Source organism: Lutjanus erythropterus, chromosome 8 (genome assembly GCF_056507025.1).
Source record: "Lutjanus erythropterus isolate fLutEry1 chromosome 8, fLutEry1.hap2, whole genome shotgun sequence".
In the NCBI taxonomy this organism is placed as follows: Eukaryota; Metazoa; Chordata; class Actinopteri; order Lutjaniformes; family Lutjanidae; genus Lutjanus; species Lutjanus erythropterus.
In genome coordinates, this window is record NC_139324.1 from 19,646,751 (window position 1) to 19,664,588 (window position 17,838).

The 17,838-nt window shown below is 40.4% G+C and overlaps 1 protein-coding gene across 1 annotated transcript in view; it reads right to left on the minus strand.

Moving 5' to 3' along the window:
• Positions 1-1,737: 1,737 nt before the first annotated feature.
• The window catches only part of znf385b (zinc finger protein 385B), a 36,253-nt gene continuing 20,152 nt past the window's right edge, over positions 1,738-17,838 (minus strand). The window contains exons 4-10 of the mRNA XM_084724049.1: positions 8,495-8,631; positions 8,136-8,246; positions 4,856-5,021; positions 4,311-4,712; positions 4,033-4,217; positions 3,209-3,304; positions 1,738-2,630 (exon numbers count right to left, since the gene is read on the minus strand). Coding sequence (XP_084580175.1) covers positions 2,358-2,630; positions 3,209-3,304; positions 4,033-4,217; positions 4,311-4,712; positions 4,856-5,021; positions 8,136-8,246; positions 8,495-8,631 — 1,370 coding nt within the window. The 3' untranslated portion in view covers positions 1,738-2,357. The remainder of the gene's footprint in view (positions 2,631-3,208; positions 3,305-4,032; positions 4,218-4,310; positions 4,713-4,855; positions 5,022-8,135; positions 8,247-8,494; positions 8,632-17,838) is intronic.

Genomic DNA, 17,838 nt, shown 5'->3' on the forward strand with positions numbered 1-17,838 from the left:
CACAGACTGAGAGTTCACACCAGGCAACAGTCGGGACAAAAGGCCTTTTTTCACTGTTGCACTCGGCCCAGAGTGCAGAGTGAGTCTGTAATACACCGGCAGTGGAGACAACAGCAGGTACAGGCAGAGGTGTGGACATCAGATATAAGGAGGAGGGGCTCATGTACTCGTACTTCAGCTCCAGACATACAGCATGTAGAATCCGCAGGAGGTCAAGAATGAGCAACAAACCGTCCCAAATGAACTCTCCTGATTAAAGTTCCTGTTAAGGTTCATTGTTTGGGGTCAGCTGGGTCAAGAAACACGATCAGGCAGGCAATCGGAGTTGAAAACAAACCAACGCATTATCAAAACAACTGATAGTAGTGAATATTACCTGCATTGCCTATTTCTTGCCTCAAATATTTTCAGAAAAACATTTTTGTGTAATTTGCGACCGGGATGCCATTTTTTTTCCTGCTTGAAAACCGACCAAATACAGCCCCGGCTTGCATGTGTCACTCAGTACCATGTCACATGTTTCATGGCTCTGATTGGCTGTAGACCAGTCCTAAGTTGTGCATCTTTTTGCTCAGTGCTCCAGTAACAGTTGAGAAAGCTTGGTACCCGACAGACCCTCAGTCGGTTTTCTCCTTTCGTGTTTCCTGTACTTGGATATGTGCTAGGCTTGTCGATGTTGAAAGGAAAACAAAACTTTAAAGATGGTTAACAGTGCTAGAGAAGCAATAGTCACATCTTAAGTTAGCTATGGTTAGCAAAATGCTAGCTAGCTAGCTAATCTACATCAATCGTTAGTTAGCTTGTTACAGAAAATGTTATCAAAATGCTAGCTAATGTTTAACATGTAATGTGACCTTCCATATGTGTTTGTTTTACTCACTGCTATTGTTGTTTTTCATGTCTGGTGGACTGCATACAGATTAGCCCACCACCTCAGCAGACAATAAAGACTAATTCAATTCTATTCAACTAGCTAACTAATCTACATTATTCGTAACTAGTTATATATGATAGCTAGTATTAGCAAAACTCTGGCTAACTAGCTTACTAATTTACAATTTATCAATCATTAGCAAGCTGGTTAGCTACTGTTTTGCTAAGTTTAGCTAATTTAAGATGTGATTATATTGCTTTTACAGGTCCCCTTAGAGACAACCAGCTTGAAATGTTTTCTTTTCAGCAAAGATGAGCATAACGAGACAAACAGACAGGGGGATCGTGGGACTTGTTGACATTAACAAATACATAGAATACCATCAGCCTTGTCTTTTCCTCTTTGTTCACTTTGTAGTTTGGCTGTTTGCGATGCTGTATGTAAGGAACAAGTTGAACATGAGTGCTGGGACGTCTGAAGGAGGACACCTGGGGGATTATTGTCCAGTGTTGATATGACATGACAACATCTGCAGTATTATTCGTTCATGGCTAAGGACGTCTGCTGAGTTTTCTGACATCAGGTTTGTGCTGGTTAGTTCCCCCAGTGGGAGGAGGAAGAGCGTCTTGTGTTCAGAGATTTGTTTGGGCAGAACCAACCCCTTCCAGACCAGACATCTGGTCTCCACACAAGCTGCAGCAAAACTCAGCAAATTACTGGCACCGGGGTGTCATTGTCACTAATTTGTCAGCATTTTTACCAGGAGCAAGTTATAGGATTGACTTTTTAGATTCTGCTTGTTGATTTTGGTCCTGATTCTGATTCTTGTTGTCTCAATTAAACCCATATATTAAAAAAGCTTTATTTTCAGTAGATTCAGGCTGCCACCAAGAGTCATGAATGACGAGGTACTTCGGGGTTCTTTTTGGTAAAAAGGTCGAGGAAAGAAAAAATTAAATATTCTTTATGTTTCCATGCACAAGTTGAACATTTCTCTTGTTTTTCTTCAAGTTGTTTTAAATCTGGAGCATCAAAATGACACATGGAGGTGACAAAAAAGCTGCATACTGATTTTTTTTCCATACCACTTGTTGCTTTCTACAAACTCGGGACAATTATGTCATTTTTCCAGGATTCTTCCATTACTGCATTAAAGAAATCTCAGGTTTTCCAGGATGTGTGGGAACGTTTCAGCCTCTGTTCTGTTTGGCTTCAGGTCTGTGGTTTATTTAAAGCAAAGAGTCCATTTCTGGATCAGATAAAATCATCAAAGCTTGCTGTCAGGTAAGCTGATGAAGAAGACGTCAGATCCAGACAGAAGGAGGAGGGTGAGGAGAAGGTTCTGTCCTCTCATGTCTCTTTTCAAAGCCTGTGTCAGGTGACAAGGTTGCAGGTTTGAATCCGTGCAGCCATGATGGCAGAGCTGATGTCTCCTCTGGAGGTCAGAGGACGCCGGTTCGACTCCCCACAGCCGACGGTGCCATCAGTAGGGTGTGAAGAGAATTGATCCTTGGCTCGTTCTGATTGGTCCAGGAGCCGGACGCAGGAAGGAGGCTGTGAAGAGGGACGAGGAGACTGGAGGGCGAGGGTGGAGAGAGATGGCAGCGGGGGTGAGGGGCGAGGAGGTGGTGGTGAGGAGAGGAGAAGAGGAGAGAGAGGAGGGAGGAAGTGAGATGGTGGAGGTGAGGGAGGAGGGCGGAGGAGGGAAAGGGGTGGAGAGGAAGGAGGGAGAGAGGGAGGGCTTCACCAACTCCTTCTGAAGAGAGGAGAGGAGAGGAGAGGAGAGGAGAGGAGAGGAGAGGAGAGGAGAGGAGAGGAGAGGAGAGGAGAGGAGACAATGGAATAAAAAAAGGAGAGGAAAAGAGGGGAGGAGACACGGAAATGGAAAAGAGGAGGAGAAAAGGAGAGGAAACAAGATGGTGATTAGGCAGATGAGAAAGGAGACAAAAACAGAAACCAAGGGGATTAGAGAAGGAAAAAGAGAGGAGAGGAAACAAGGAGGTGAGGAAACAGGAGAGGAAAAAAGAAGAGAGAAAAGAAAAAAGAAAACAACAAGAGGAGGGGACAGGAGACAAGGAAAGAAAACAAGGAGAGCAGGAGAGACAAGGGAATAAAGAGAGGACAGGAAACAAGCAGAGGAGATGAAAAACAGGGTGGAATAAATCCAAAAGTAAATAAATGGATAAATGGATTAACTGATTGTGAAATTATTTTTCACATTGACTTATATCATCATCAATCTATTGTATTGAAGAACAATACTGTGCAGATTGGTTCTTATCAATAAAGTTTAAAGACTTTAAATTAGCCAGAGAGTGGTAGAGAGACACTTACAGTGAGTGAGCTGCGCTGCTGTTTGTTATAAGGGCTGTATTTGGGTTTGCTGGGTTTTCCTGCCACTCTGTCTTTGTGCCTCCTGCTGGAGATGTGCTGCAACAACAACAACAAACACTGATGACAAAGCTCGAGACAGAAAAGCCTGTGACTCGTCATCTGGCTGAGTTTTGGAAATAACAAAAGTGCAGAAAGAATGAAATACCAAAAATTCAACATTCAATATTCACTGATGTTGGCGAAGAAGCAGCAAAATATGAAAACATCCTAGCCTGAAGATTAGAGGTAGGGCTGGACAAGCATGTTGCTTCTTCCTACACATTTGTGTACAAGAAATGTTAGTTTTCGTTTGTCACTGAAAGTCTGTTCATTATTTTGTGTTTGTTTCTGTTTTTTTCCACATATATATTTTATTTGTTTAAATGTTTGAAATGAATCAAATCAAAACATAATTGGACTCTTTTTGATTTTCATTAGATATTTACTCTTCTTTTATGGTTCTCACTATTATTATTTTTAATATTATGTTATTATAATGACACTGTTAAATGGAAAGTTCAGATAATATGAAGTGGGGTTGTAGACAGCAAATTATTGCTTTCTCACTCTTCATCGGCAAAATCACTAATTTTACCTCGTAGAACACAGGAGTTGCTGATCTACCGCTGCCATGATCTGTTGGTTTGTTATTGTGTGACTTAAGTGAATCTGAATTAACCTCTTAAAACACTAAAGTCACACAGTAACATTGTTTGTGGATCTGAACAGGAACAGTCAAAGATTTGATAATGTTATTAACCGGTCTCTGCCTGCTGTGTTTCTACCTGTTTGAGCTGGATCTCAGAGTTGACATGGACATCACATATCTGGCAGTGGAAGGTTTTGTTCTGCAGGCCGGAACCTTTCAGTCCGGAGGTGCTGCCGTTCTTCATCTTGGCGCCGGGTCGAGGATAGGCCTTGATCGGCCCAGCACCGCTCCGAGCCTCCAGCATCGTTTTGTGCTTTGAGCCTGCAAACAGGGAAAACAATGTCCATGAAATAAGAGAAATAATAATAAACAGCTCTACACAGTCTTTCCATACATCATCTCGCTCATCCTCACCTGCATTATGAGCCTCCAGCTGAGACAGAGAGTTGACAGCGACTTTACACAGAGAGCAGTACAGTAGCTTCTTCGCCTTCTCCTCCTCCGACTCCACTGAGAGAGGAGCATCCTGGGAGGAGGCCTGGGAAGGAGCAGGAAGAGGAGGAGGAGGAGCAGGGGACAACGTGGAGGTGACAGGAGCTGGAGGAGGGGGAGGCGGAGAGGCTTTGGAAGAGGAAGAGGAGGAAGACGAAGAGGAGAGGCCCGGGGCAGGCAGAGCGGAGGGAGGACTGGAGGGAGGGGGCTCACTGCCTGCTCTGCTAGAAGAGGGGGAGGATGAGGAGAGAGGGGAGGAGGAGGGGGGGGCCAGGAGGAAGGATTTTAGAGGAGAGGAGGAGTCGATGAGGCTAGATAAGAGTTCTGGATGGAGGATGAGTAAGAGGAAGAAGAGGAGAAGACAGAAAAAGAAGAGGAAGATGATATGAAAAACAAACCCATCCACCAAAATAAAAGCATCATTGGTAACAATATCCAGATTAGTGTTATTGGTAGATAAAATCAACCTGCGTGCTGATTGGTGCTGCTGTTAGTTGAGACAGGAGGGGCGTGGCCAGCAGGACTGTTCCCATTGGACTCTCCAGTGACTGACAGCTTGGCCTTGGCCTTGTTCTCCTGAGACTTGAGCTTCTTGGCGTGACGACTGCCTCTGTAATGAGCTTCTGCCTGAGACTGAGCAAGAGACAGACAGAGAGACGAGACAAGTTTTATTTTTATATTTGTGCTTGTCTGTCGCCTGGATGTTGCTGATGTCCTGATGTCACTTCCTGTCTGGTCAACTCTTCCACTGGTTTCTGAGACAATCCTTCATTAAGGGTTTCTTTCACCAAGATTGTGCCACGTTCCTGAGGTTTACAATCAATGTTGTTAAGAGTTCTCCACCGATTTAAAACTGCATTCCAACAACATTGTTGCGCTGATGAACAGTTAAAAAAAACTGGCCCCTATTAAACATTATCCACAATGCAACTCAACCACCACCACCTTTTGTAACATAAGGCCCACTTCTGATTGTTCAGAAATTCTGAGGACCACCTTCCCAAATAATTGAGAAAAAACATGACAAAAACGGAGGAAAACAACTGTAAAGACATTCTTACTAAGACCTACATGAGCAGCAACTATAAATTTTGATTGAGGTGTTAATCTTGTAATGACTTTCTGTTGTGCCTTAGGCCTGTCTCTTTTCCTTCAGAAAAATTATCTTCCCAACACATCCTAGGTACTTAGTGTCTCTGAAGCATTTGGTGCCTCATTTGACAGGATATCACCACATTCAACACACTGTACCTTCAGCTCAACATCACAGCCTGCCATTATGAATCCAAATTTAATGCATTCAGGGTCATTCCTCACCGCACACTATCTCTACAACGTATCTTGCAGATATTTATAATTTCACAGAGCTTCCTCTGGAGACCCAAAAGGTTTTCTACAACCTTTTTTACATATGCAGTAGTACGCTTCAACACATTTAAACAGACTTTGGTGAAAAGGATAACTACTTATCAACTTCTGACAAGGTATCGCTGGTATCCACACAGTCTCTGCTGTCTAAACAAGACTAAGACTCTACAGTGTCATCATGCTAGCGGGTCTGTGAGGTTGTGCTCGAGGACGACAGTACTTTGAACTAAATCCCAATGTCAATGTGCTAACTTGCTCACATTGCAAGCATGTACCATTTACCCAGTTCACCACCTTGATTTAGTTAGCATGCTGATATTTGCAAATTAGCAGCTGATGAAAACGCCTTTTGCAAGCCTTATGCCAAAAACCAAAGCACTGACAAGGGCACAGATCTCATTACAACTTACATGTTTTATGTAACAAGCCAAGAGAAGTAGAAAATAGTTTGGTTTTAGCTCCAGGTTTTATATTTTATATGAGTATATAACTCCATTCTATAAACAGGTTTTTTATGGTAGGGCCAGTATAAACTTCAGTCACACCATGTGTGTATTGTTTTGATCCAGATAAGATATTAAAGTACAGATGGCATGCTAATACCAGGTGAGATTATGTCATATGGTCTGCTCAGTCACTGGGCCAGTATATCATTAACAACAAGAGTCTGAGTGCACCTGTGTTGGGATGTATATGGAGCCTGAATTGTGATGCATTGTTGTGATGTAGTGCATTAAGAAATTATCTCTCCCCTTTAAAAACTGTTCGTGTTAGGTGTCACCACACAGTGTAACAAGCCCAGAGTAACAGTGTGTCAGCACACTGTAACAAAGCTCCAGGTTAACAGTGTCCTCATGCGACTGTCTGGAAGCGCCATGACTCAACTTGTATTCGGCTTATTAAACTGAGTTAATGCTGCCCTCTCTGACTCCTCTCCTCTCCTCAGCACTGATTCCTGTTTTCATGTTCACTCATGAATAATTTTACCAGCTCATACATTAGTCATGATTGATTGGCATGCCACTAACGAGGCAGCTTGTTACCTCTCAGCAGTCATTATGTGAATGAACTGAGTGTCACTTACACAGCACTGTGTTAATATAGACAACGGATAGAGGTTACACCTGATTATACAGGTGCTATTATTATATACAGTATTGGCTGTTTTGTAGGAACATCTGAAAGAATAATTTGATACATATAAACAAAATAACAAGTATCACCCAGTGTCAGCTGCATTAGACATCATAAGAAAATATATTCATTAGTTCTCTGCAGATAGACATGTCCTCTGGAAAGCTCCTGGAGCATGTTGTGTAACATTTTTGCATTAAAATGTCTATATGTTTTGTTGAATTGTGTACATTATCCCAAATGTGTCCAACAGTGGTCAAACTCAGAGAAATCATGTGTTTAATTTGGTCACCTGTTGCTATACCTTCCGGGGAAACACGGGATGAAAGGTGGATAAAGGGACTAAATGTAATGTGAATAAAACCTTAATACAAAACCATAAAAATTATTTCTTCCTGAGTCATGCCAGATAGATTTTCATTGGCTATGGTGGTTGTTAAACAACGATAATAATTCCCATGATCCCACACTACTTCACAACGTCATCAAACTATGCCTTTTGTTATGTTTTTTGGTTTTTTTTTGTGAGTGAGACCCCGAGTGGCAGACATTACATATACTATATACATTTCAAGCAACAGTCCAACATCAGCTTCAGTCAGTTTCATCTCTGTGTATCTAGAGGTCCAGGGTGTAGCCTGTTTAGCCTATCTTAGCAAAACCTTGTTGCAGGGGAAACTGTTAGCCTAGCTCCAGCAAAAGTTGAGAAAACTGAACAACTTTTGGCATCAAAAAGCATCAAGAAATACAACATTATGAGATAGTGACAAACCTGCAAGAAGTACAAAGATACGCTAATATGAACTAGCAGGCTAATTGGTGTTTTAGAGCCTTGATGCTATTTTGCGATCAAGAAAGCAGGGAAAAACTGCTAGCCTAGCTCCACCGACATTGAACAAACATGCTTACAACAACCTCAAAGCCATCTGATTTGTTGGTTTTAGGCTTGGGCAACTGGATGAATATATTGGATATCAGCAATTGACTGAGTCCATAGGATTCATCAGCAGTGATTCTCTCTCTCAAAAGTCCTGTCTACATAGTTTAGTTGCCAGATTTGAGAAACAACATGTAAATCAGGCAGCTTAGGAGCTGCTGGAAAGTGGAGTATTCAGACATACTGATAACAGATGGATCACATGACAGAAAGTTGATCACAGAAACATGATCAAACTAACTGGAGGAGTTTGAAGAGGGATCAGATCTAAACTTCACATACAGGGAAACACAAAGATGGACACTCACATCAGAGTTGAACCTCAGCTGGCAGACATTACACGAGATGACCTGTTTCTTCTTGGGGACCAAGGTAACACCAAATGTGTGGTTGATGACAGCCTTCTGCACCGGGTCCATCTGCAGGAGACGTACAGGGGTCAGAGGTCACCAGCCTGCTCAGGATTGGGTGAACAGTGATGACAGAGTGATGCTGACGGAGTGACAGGTCTCTTTATCACAGTCGGGCTGTACTCCTGGCAGCTACAACACCCTGTCACTGTTACTGTCCCTCACACACACACACACACACACACACACACACACACACACACACACACACTCACACACACACACACACACACACACACACACACACAAAGTCATACCGTGTTGAAGTTTGGGAAAAGTCCAACTGGCGATGTCGTCTCGACAGGAAATGACAGGAACGGCTTCATCATCACCGATGGACCAGTGGCGCCTATGAGCCCCGGCAGCGCTCCGCCCACTGCACTACACCCACTTCCTGGAGAAACAGAGACACTGGGAGTTTGAATGATTGATTTGAAATACCTGAACTGATGACAGTTATTGATGTGAGTGCACTTCAGTCCCTGTGGCAACAATGAAGGGGACTGATAGTCAATTCAATGTAAAAAAAAAAAAAAGTAGATGATGCCCTTTTAAAATGTCTAAACCACTGACAAAGACGGACAGCATAAGAGATCCCCCTGCAGCTCCAACTTTGATCACTACTGCACAGACTCTGGCTTGAAATTACTTCACCTGTTTAAGATGACAGGAAGTGGACACTATACCATTCCCAATGGGTGATATATCATATTTTTTAACCCAACAGCAATGATCAATTATTGTGAAAAAGGTCTCAAATACAACAATAAAGGGTTACCTAATGTAGGCAGGACCAACCTGGGGGTGAGATAGCAGAGTCCTTTATTGGATATTTACAATTGAGCCACGATCTGATTGGACTAAATCCCCAACAGGCTTGTCTGAACTGGAGATCCTGTCTGACTGCAGTAACTGGTTATTTGAAGGGACAGCAGGAGTGTTTTCTTCTCAAAATAACTTAAAGCTACAACAAGGAGTTCTTAACTGGTCATGAAACAGTCTCAGTTTAATACTGATGCCTCAATATGACCTACATAAGCAGCCAAGAACATCAGTGAGAAGACTTATTAGTTCTATATAGTTGTTCTTAATGGGTTGGATTTTCTGTGAAACCAGATGAAAGGAGCCTGGGTTTATGCTTTCTGAGCCAAAGTGACAGTGAGTAGTACGTTTGCCCGTTAAAATTAAGCAGGAGGAGATTTTTCTTTACACTTTTTTATTTTTGATGTCATATTTTCTGTTTATTACGGTGGAAACACCACAGATTTTGTCTACTGGAGCCTCAAAATTCCTTGTAGTAGCTTTAAGTTCAGCTAAGACCCCAGATGAACAATTAGTCTGCAGTGATGTACAGTGCTGAGTAGTGGTTTTGATAGTTGACTACACTGTGAAACCACTAGTGGAGACGTGTGGTCCATCTTTATACAATCAATGATCTCAATACATTGCCCTTTTCCAAGCTAATTTTAGAGGCTCCACCTCCTCAGTTCCTTTTCTCATTTCTATTTTTATTTGTGTCTTTCTAAAAGAATGCCGCTGGAGCCTTCAGAAAATATCAAAAAACACTTTGTGAACTCACAGTTGTGTACTTTCTGGCCGAAATGATAAAATATTTGCCCAAGGCAAAACTAATGTTTAAATGTAACATTTCAACAGACTGCATTACTCCGCTCTTTTTCTTTAATAGAGTGTACGTTATATCTGTTCAGTCTGTGGAAGTATTGCAATTAAATGTTGGTTTTGCCGCAAGGAAAACAGAAGACACAGACTGCTGCTAGATAACATGTAAAAACTAAAGTTTAGACTATTCCTCTAAAGTTTAAATAGGAATGTATAGCTGAGGTAACAGATGGGACAATATACACTGAGGTTTTGATGATAGAGAGAAAGAGATTATTTAAGGTTTAAGATAAACCGCTGGACCAGTAACCATTTATGTTAATGTAAGCAGGTCAGAAAGTGTATCCTGAGCTGGTCAGTTAGCGACAAAGACACTGAGTTGGGAAAGCTTTTGAAGAATGGAGGATGGAGAAACGGAGGAAATCCATCGCGCTCTGAAATTCATACCATTTCAACCTGGAGACCTGAGCAGCTCATCTGCTGTACAGTAACAACATAAAGAACATATGGAGCTGAGCAGCTGGAGGCAGAGAGAGGTAATAATACTGAGAAAAAGAGCAAGAGGAGGTGAATGAGTGGCTCACATAATGTGTCCATGTGTCCAGTTGCCACAGGGCCAGTAAGAGTTTCTCTGTGCATCTGAACTCTCCTTCCTCTCCATTTAAAGAAGTGGAGAGAGGCTTTCCCTGCGTCCTGAGTGTCATTCAAAAAGGACTTATCATAACCTGAACTAATACGTACAATACACATTTAAAAATCACCAAGAACAATATTAAAACATTACTATTGTGTCAGTCAGGTGTCGTGTGGTGGGCTGTTTAAAGGAAAAAATAAACTTGCTCCCAGCTGTGTTTGTTCCCAGCTGCATATGAGGTGTTACATATACATATACAGTATACACAGAGAGCAGATCTGACGAGGGAATAAGCGTATTTCTTCTGTCCGTTTACTTTTATAGTCACAGATTGTAGAAGCCCTGCAGTGAATTCTTTCATAACACAGTGTGGGTGGAAACACTGAGAGCAACTGAATCAGCCCTGACAGAGGAGGAGGAGGAGGAGGAGGAGGAGGACGAGGAGGAGGAGAAGTTTTGGTCTTATTGGTTTCGTCCATCTGTCCAACTTAATATAGGTAAACCCATTCTTTCCTATTCCATTTAAATACATCCCAAAATGCATTATTAAATGCAATATAAGCCATTTGACTACCATTTAAGCCATTATAATCCCTCCTAAAAGCATTATAACATGCCCTAACCTACTGTAAATTTCTTATAGCTCATATTAACCCAATCCAAATGCCTTATAACTTGTCCTAACCTGAACACGATCCCATTCTACCTTACTGTAAATACTTTGTAACCCATCCTACCTACATTGAAATGTCTTAGCATAACCCAACCTTAAACCCACTCTAACTCAATCTAAATGCCTCATAACACATTTTAACCCACTATAAATGCCTCATAATTTATCCAAACCCTCTAAAAATACCAAATTTTAATGCCTTTTAATTCAACCAAACCCAGTATAATTGCCTTATAACCCATCGTAACCCAAATTAAATACCTTATAACCCATCCTAACTCAATATAAATTCTGTATAACCCACCTTACCCCAATCCAATGCTTTATAACCTATCCTAACCCACTCATAATACCTTTTAACCCATTCTATCCCAGTCTAAATGTATTAAAACCAATTCTGACCTGTCTTAGCCCTTGCAGATGAGGATTTCTGAGACAGATTTATATGACTATCCTAACAAACTGGATGGGGTCTTAGATTTTGCATGTACCCGGACAAGGCCAAGTCAGGTCAGTGTGTGTGTGTGTGTTGTGAATGATATTAGGTTAGCCATGGATTAGCTGTGTGCCATGGTACTGCTCTCTGAGTTTATCCTCATATAGCAGAGCTGTGAGTCAGTGTCTGAATTTATCCCTACAGCTCATCATTAAGTTCAGAACAGCATGACACAACACAGTGTTGTAATCAAACACATGTAGCTGGACACACAACAGCTCAGATCAGTGTCTGGATTAGCTGTTATTAGCAGGGAGATTATTTATTATAGTAAATACAGATTCACGTCTATTTTCGAAGATGGTGTAATGTGAATATTGCTGGACCTGCCAAAATTAAGGCTTTGTCTTCAACAATAGAATCCATTTTATCACCAGTCTGACCAATTCTAAATGCTATAAAATTAATCCCAGTTAATTCACATCCTACAACTCATTGCACTATAATTCCCTCTGTTCCTTTTTAATGACACTAATCAACTGATCCTAAATTAAATATAACCTATGGTATTACTATAGCCCATTGAAATAACTGCAAACCATTGCAAAGGAACTAACCTACTCTAAATTATTCTAAATACACTACAACCAATTCTAAACCATCCTAATTTCTTTGAAACTACATTTTACCAATTCCAAATACATTAAAAAACGTTCTTGCTAAATTAGGAGGTGAAGGTGTAACTACAGTACACCACCACTGGACTTTATTTAAAATTATTTTTATGAACATGTGAGTATGTGCATGCACATTATGCATTGCATTGTGGGACAAAGAAATCTGTGCAAATTCCTGAACGACCATGTACACCATCTCCGGAACATTTTTTTTTTTTTTGTCATTTAAGATTTTTATTGATTTTAAAGATGCAATTCCATATATAGAGAGAGAGAATTTACATGTGTGTTACAAAGCATCTTATCTCCGGGAATATTTTAACCACAGTACAACCCACTAGAAGAACATTTCACACTCAAACGATAGAAAAAACAACTGAACGACTGAAACCACCAGGAACCCTCTAAAACACTATCTGAGATCCCTCTACTAACCTGGAAACTTTCCTTCAAGCAGCCGTCACCTCTCAGTCTTCCAAACATAGCTTCACTTTTCCCCTGCTCCCAGCTCCAAAGACCACTGAAACCACCTAAAGGAACATTTGAATTTAGGGCCTGCTGAGTCTGCTCAAGGATTACTTAAACCACCTGAAAGACCATTAGACTTCCTTTATGAATCCCTGAAATCTCCTCAAGGACGACTTAAACCACCTCGAGAACCCCTTAGAACATCCTGAAGGACTACTAGGTCATTCTCCCAGGCTTCTTTGGCCTTTACAAACCATTTCTCGCTGCCGCCTGACCTTTTTTCAGGGTCAGCGTTTCAGTGTCAATCAACACCACACTCAAACATCCAGTGAGTTTTAGTTTAGTCATTTTTTACAGATTTAATGTTCTACAATCTGAGTTATATTTAGTCTGCAGTCAGACATGGTTTCCTATATGATCAGTTTGAATTAAGGAAATCTTTCAGTGTGTGTGCGTGCGTGTGATGAATGGCGTGGTGACAGAGTCGTCTTAATTCTGTCCTTCTGTCCTCTGAGATCTGGTTACAACACACACACACACACACACAGAGAGTAACCCTTCTGTCTTACAGTAAGTTGCTGTTCTAAGAGGGTGCTATAAATACTGAAACACATCTGCTACTGCTTTCACATGGAAACAGTCTGTAAACCAGTTTGAAAATCAGCCAACAACGAAGTAACAAGCCAGACAGTTTTATTTCAGGCTGTTGGTGATTGGCCAGAAGATCTGCCACCTGTAAACAAACACTCTCAGTCTCACAATCTCGGTTTAAAGTTTCTTCACAAGTTTATTTAAACAACACTTTTCCATCTGCAGTCTACAAATATGAAGAATGAAATAAGCAACACAAGTGCTGAGAGGTTTCCTAAGTTACTAAAACTGATCAGTCAGACCAATTTGATACTAGAACTAAAGCTGAGCATTTTACACCAGTTTGATACTGGAACTAACTGGCTTAGATCAGTCAGATGGAAGCAACACAGTTTAGTCTAACACTGGCAGAAGGAGGTACTTGTTTCGACCAGTCCGATACTAGAAAACAACCTGACTGGTTTAAACTATTCACTGTCCACTCCACTCTTTTGTGAAGCAGTTTATACCCCAGAGGAGGTTAAAGGCCCTGCACACCCTCACGTGTCCTGGCTGATGAAGACCTCTGCTCAGGATGAAGATGGACATAGCTATGCTGGGCAGCAGGTTATGTGAGGTCATTGGGCTGCAGGCACCAATGCAGCTCAACAGTGAGGCTCCAGAGGCAAAAAAAAAACTCCCATTCATATTATTATGCTGCTTTTTTCTGTTATTCAGTCTTTTTTTTTTTTTTGCATGAAATTAGATGTTGTTAAGGTCAGGATTCATCTTGTAGTTAGTTGGTTTGTTTCCAGGCTTAAAACTCTTTATATAAGGATTTTCTGAAACATCATTGGAGTGAAGGAATGGGAAATTCCCTCCAGATACCGGCCTGTCACGACTATATTGGTTGATAATTTGTATCTGTGTATATGTTTTCTGAAATGTACTGTACTAGAATATCCCATTAGGGGAGATATAATCATCATTCGTCTTAAACTGATATAATTTTCAACAGTTTTTAAAGGATGACACCAAAATTTGACTAACATTTATTGAAAAACTCCAACAAGTCAGGGGGAAAAATAATGTTATTTATAATTTCATATGAAATAAATAACATGAAATGAAAATAAGTGTCAAGCAATGAAGATAAATCTCTGTTATCTCTGTTAGTGGTACAAATTCACATGTCAAACTTTTAAATAAAAAATTTTTGGAGCTTTTTATGCCTTTATTTGATGGACCAGCCGAAGTGAGGACAGGAAAGAGAGAGAGAGAGTGGAGAGATGACATGCAGTGAAAGCCTGTAGGCTGGAGTTGAATCCACAGCCTCTGTACATGGGGCATACTGTCTAAATGAGCTACCAAGCCACCACACCACCAAAGTTAACTTGATGATAAGAACTGACGCGAGAGAATCCACTAATCACAACGATTCCATTGAAATTAATAGAATGTGCCACTGAACCACAACGTTTGAAATGCTGGTGTGAGCTGGCTTTAAATAAAATAAATAAAACCAGACCATTTCACCATTTCAGACATGTTTCACATTTCTTTGATCTCTCCTGGTGCACTGTTTGCTGATATCAGCAGCTGCTGAGATTAAATGCTCTATAAATTGATTCTAAACCCTTTCTAATTCCTAGAGTCCCGTTTCCTGCTGGTCAGTCCAGTTTTATCTGCAGCGGTGCGATTTATGATTCTGGCTGAGGTCAGAGTCATCTCTGGCATTCACACCTCATATACACGCGCAAACACACACACACACACACACACACACACACACACACACACACAGAGTCAGTCAGTTCTGTTTGGAAGCTCATATGATAAAGAAGCAAGAAGTAAAATCTCACACAGTGCTCTGCTGTGCCGTCAGCTGCAGACTGAACCTTCTGTAACTGATCTGAGCTGCAGAGCTCTGTGTCATCTGTCACAAACCACCCCCATAATTTAGCCAATGGGTGGGGTTCCAAAAAAGCGTGGCTGATATTTAATCACTCACATCCATCCCCCTCTCTGCATGTAAATCCAAATGGGGCTGATTTATTTGTGCAGAACTTTGCAGTTATTTGCAGGAACTAGCACACCGAACATCTGTGGTGTTTCCAACAGGTTGGAAGCTTAATTTGTAGCCTGTGGAGGTGTGAGGAGGTGCACCGATGAGCCAGTACGCATCACAGCAGTTTCTTAAAGATACCCACCAGACATGTTAAGACATTTAAAAATACTCTGCATGAAATAGTAATTTGTGTTGGTGATGCTTTCTCCAATAAAAACTAAAAACTAAAAGTTTGCCTGCTTCTGTTATGGCATATTTAGGTAGGTTAGAATACACATATGGATTATACTCACAAACTGGGTTGCACCAACAGAGATCAATTAAATCTAAAATTAGCTCTAATCTTTATCAAAACTAGGTTTAAAATAAAAATTGACATAGCTCTGCTTTAAAAATTAAACAGAGCTATGTTGCACAAATAAAAACTAACCTCAGTTTGGTAAGCACAAGTTTATTGATGAAAACCAAAAGTGAATATAGTTTAATCAATATGGAGATGTTTGCCTACTGAAAGTAAATATAAATGAATATGAAATAAATTTGGGCACTGAGTTAACAAAACTTTACATCATTTGCTTGGTAGCTACAAGGATAGTAAAATGTTATATTTTTCAGGTACTTGTAAGGTGTGTGTCTGAATTTGTTTCATGTCTGGAGAAAGGCTTGTGTCTGAAATGTCAAATGGTGTTAAATTCATAAAAGTTCATAGTAGGAATGTTAATGATCATTCATTCATCTATTATGGCAGTAATTGCCACCAAAAATTTAACAGATTGGACCATCGCTTTGGTCTGCCTTGATAGTCTAGAGAGGGAAGTTAACTGTTCCCAATTTGACATTATTTTGTTTGGCAGAGTCATTTGATGAATAAGGACAAACAGACAGAAAGAGCTTTATTGCTTTTTTTTATTCTGTTCATTTAAATAGTTTGAGGATCATGAATAAATGCTTTGCTTTAATAATGTGCTGCTATAATTGTTTAAAAGACTTAAACTGAGAAAAAGAGAAGCATTTTGTATTTTAATAATGATCGATTGATTGATTAATTAATTAATTGTTAACAACTATTAGTTAAAATCCACAAAATTAGCAGTGCTAGTTCACTGTTTTTTTATACTTCTGTCTAACACCAAATGCTTATCGCATTTGAATGTGGATGTTTTTTGTTTTACTTTTTGCATCAACCTCTTCTCCCTCACCAAAAAAAGCAAACAGCTTAACATTTATCAATTCAACAGCTCAGTATGTTGTGTGTGTTACCCAGCACACTGCTGATCAGCCTGAACCTGCTATAAGACGAACCAGAGCTACAAAATGACGTACAATCAGTCACAATCAGCTGCATGTTGGTTTGAGTCAAGATAGAAATGAACAAGATGAAGCATCTCATCAGGCAAACTGCCCAAATAAATCTAATGAAACTCTGAAGTCAGCTACACACACACATACACACACACACACACACACACACACACACACACACACACACACACACACACACACACACAGTGCCAGATAGGTGTAATTAAAATAAAACAAGCACATAGCAACCAGTCAGCCAATAACAACTCATGTTTCCACTGCACTACGCAATTCTTATGCGTGCATGTGTGTGTGTGTGTGTGTGTGTGTGAGAGAGAGAGAGAGAGAGATAGAGAGGGAGAGAGAGAGAGAGGCTCTGTGAAACTAACACTGTTCTTGACACTCTATATATGTTGAAGCAGATATCAAAGCGTCATACCAATGATGACCGAGATACTTTGATATCCTGCAGTCGAGGTGAAGTCAGTTAATCAGCACGGCTCTTTTGTTGTCATTGACTAGAGCTTTAAAGTAGAAATCTGTATATTTACAATACTAAATCATAAAATGACCATGATCAGATGATGTCATCAGGAATTGAGGAAACATGCTGAATTTAAATACTCACTTCTCTGCCAACGACTGATAAATAGGATTTCAACCTATTTAATATCCCATCTACGGCTCCAACTTGCTATTTAGACACCAGTACTCAACCCATGACCCATGTCACAACTTTAACACATACAGTGTTGCAAGTGAAGAAAGCCAGTGCAGTTTCTTTGGCTTGAGTTCAGCTTTGGTGAACTTTTTTTTTGGTATCTTTGTTAATAGCTGTGTAGACACATCTGACCTTTGAGGGAACAAACAGCTGGAAAGTCCAAAATAGAGGAAGATGTCGAAGCCTGTCAGCTGTGTTGCACCACCCAGTTTTATCTAACACTCTCATGTAGAGCTCTTAAACTTTATAAACTTTTAAACATTATACTCAAGAACTGCATTTAGGTCTGACACTGTCCCATAACAAATTACAGTGAAATTAATATTATTAATTGAATATTTTTTGTGATAAATACCAAAGCCTAATCAGTTTTCTGATTGGTTTTACATGAGCTGCAATATCAGCAGCAAATCTGGACCGAGCATAAAAACA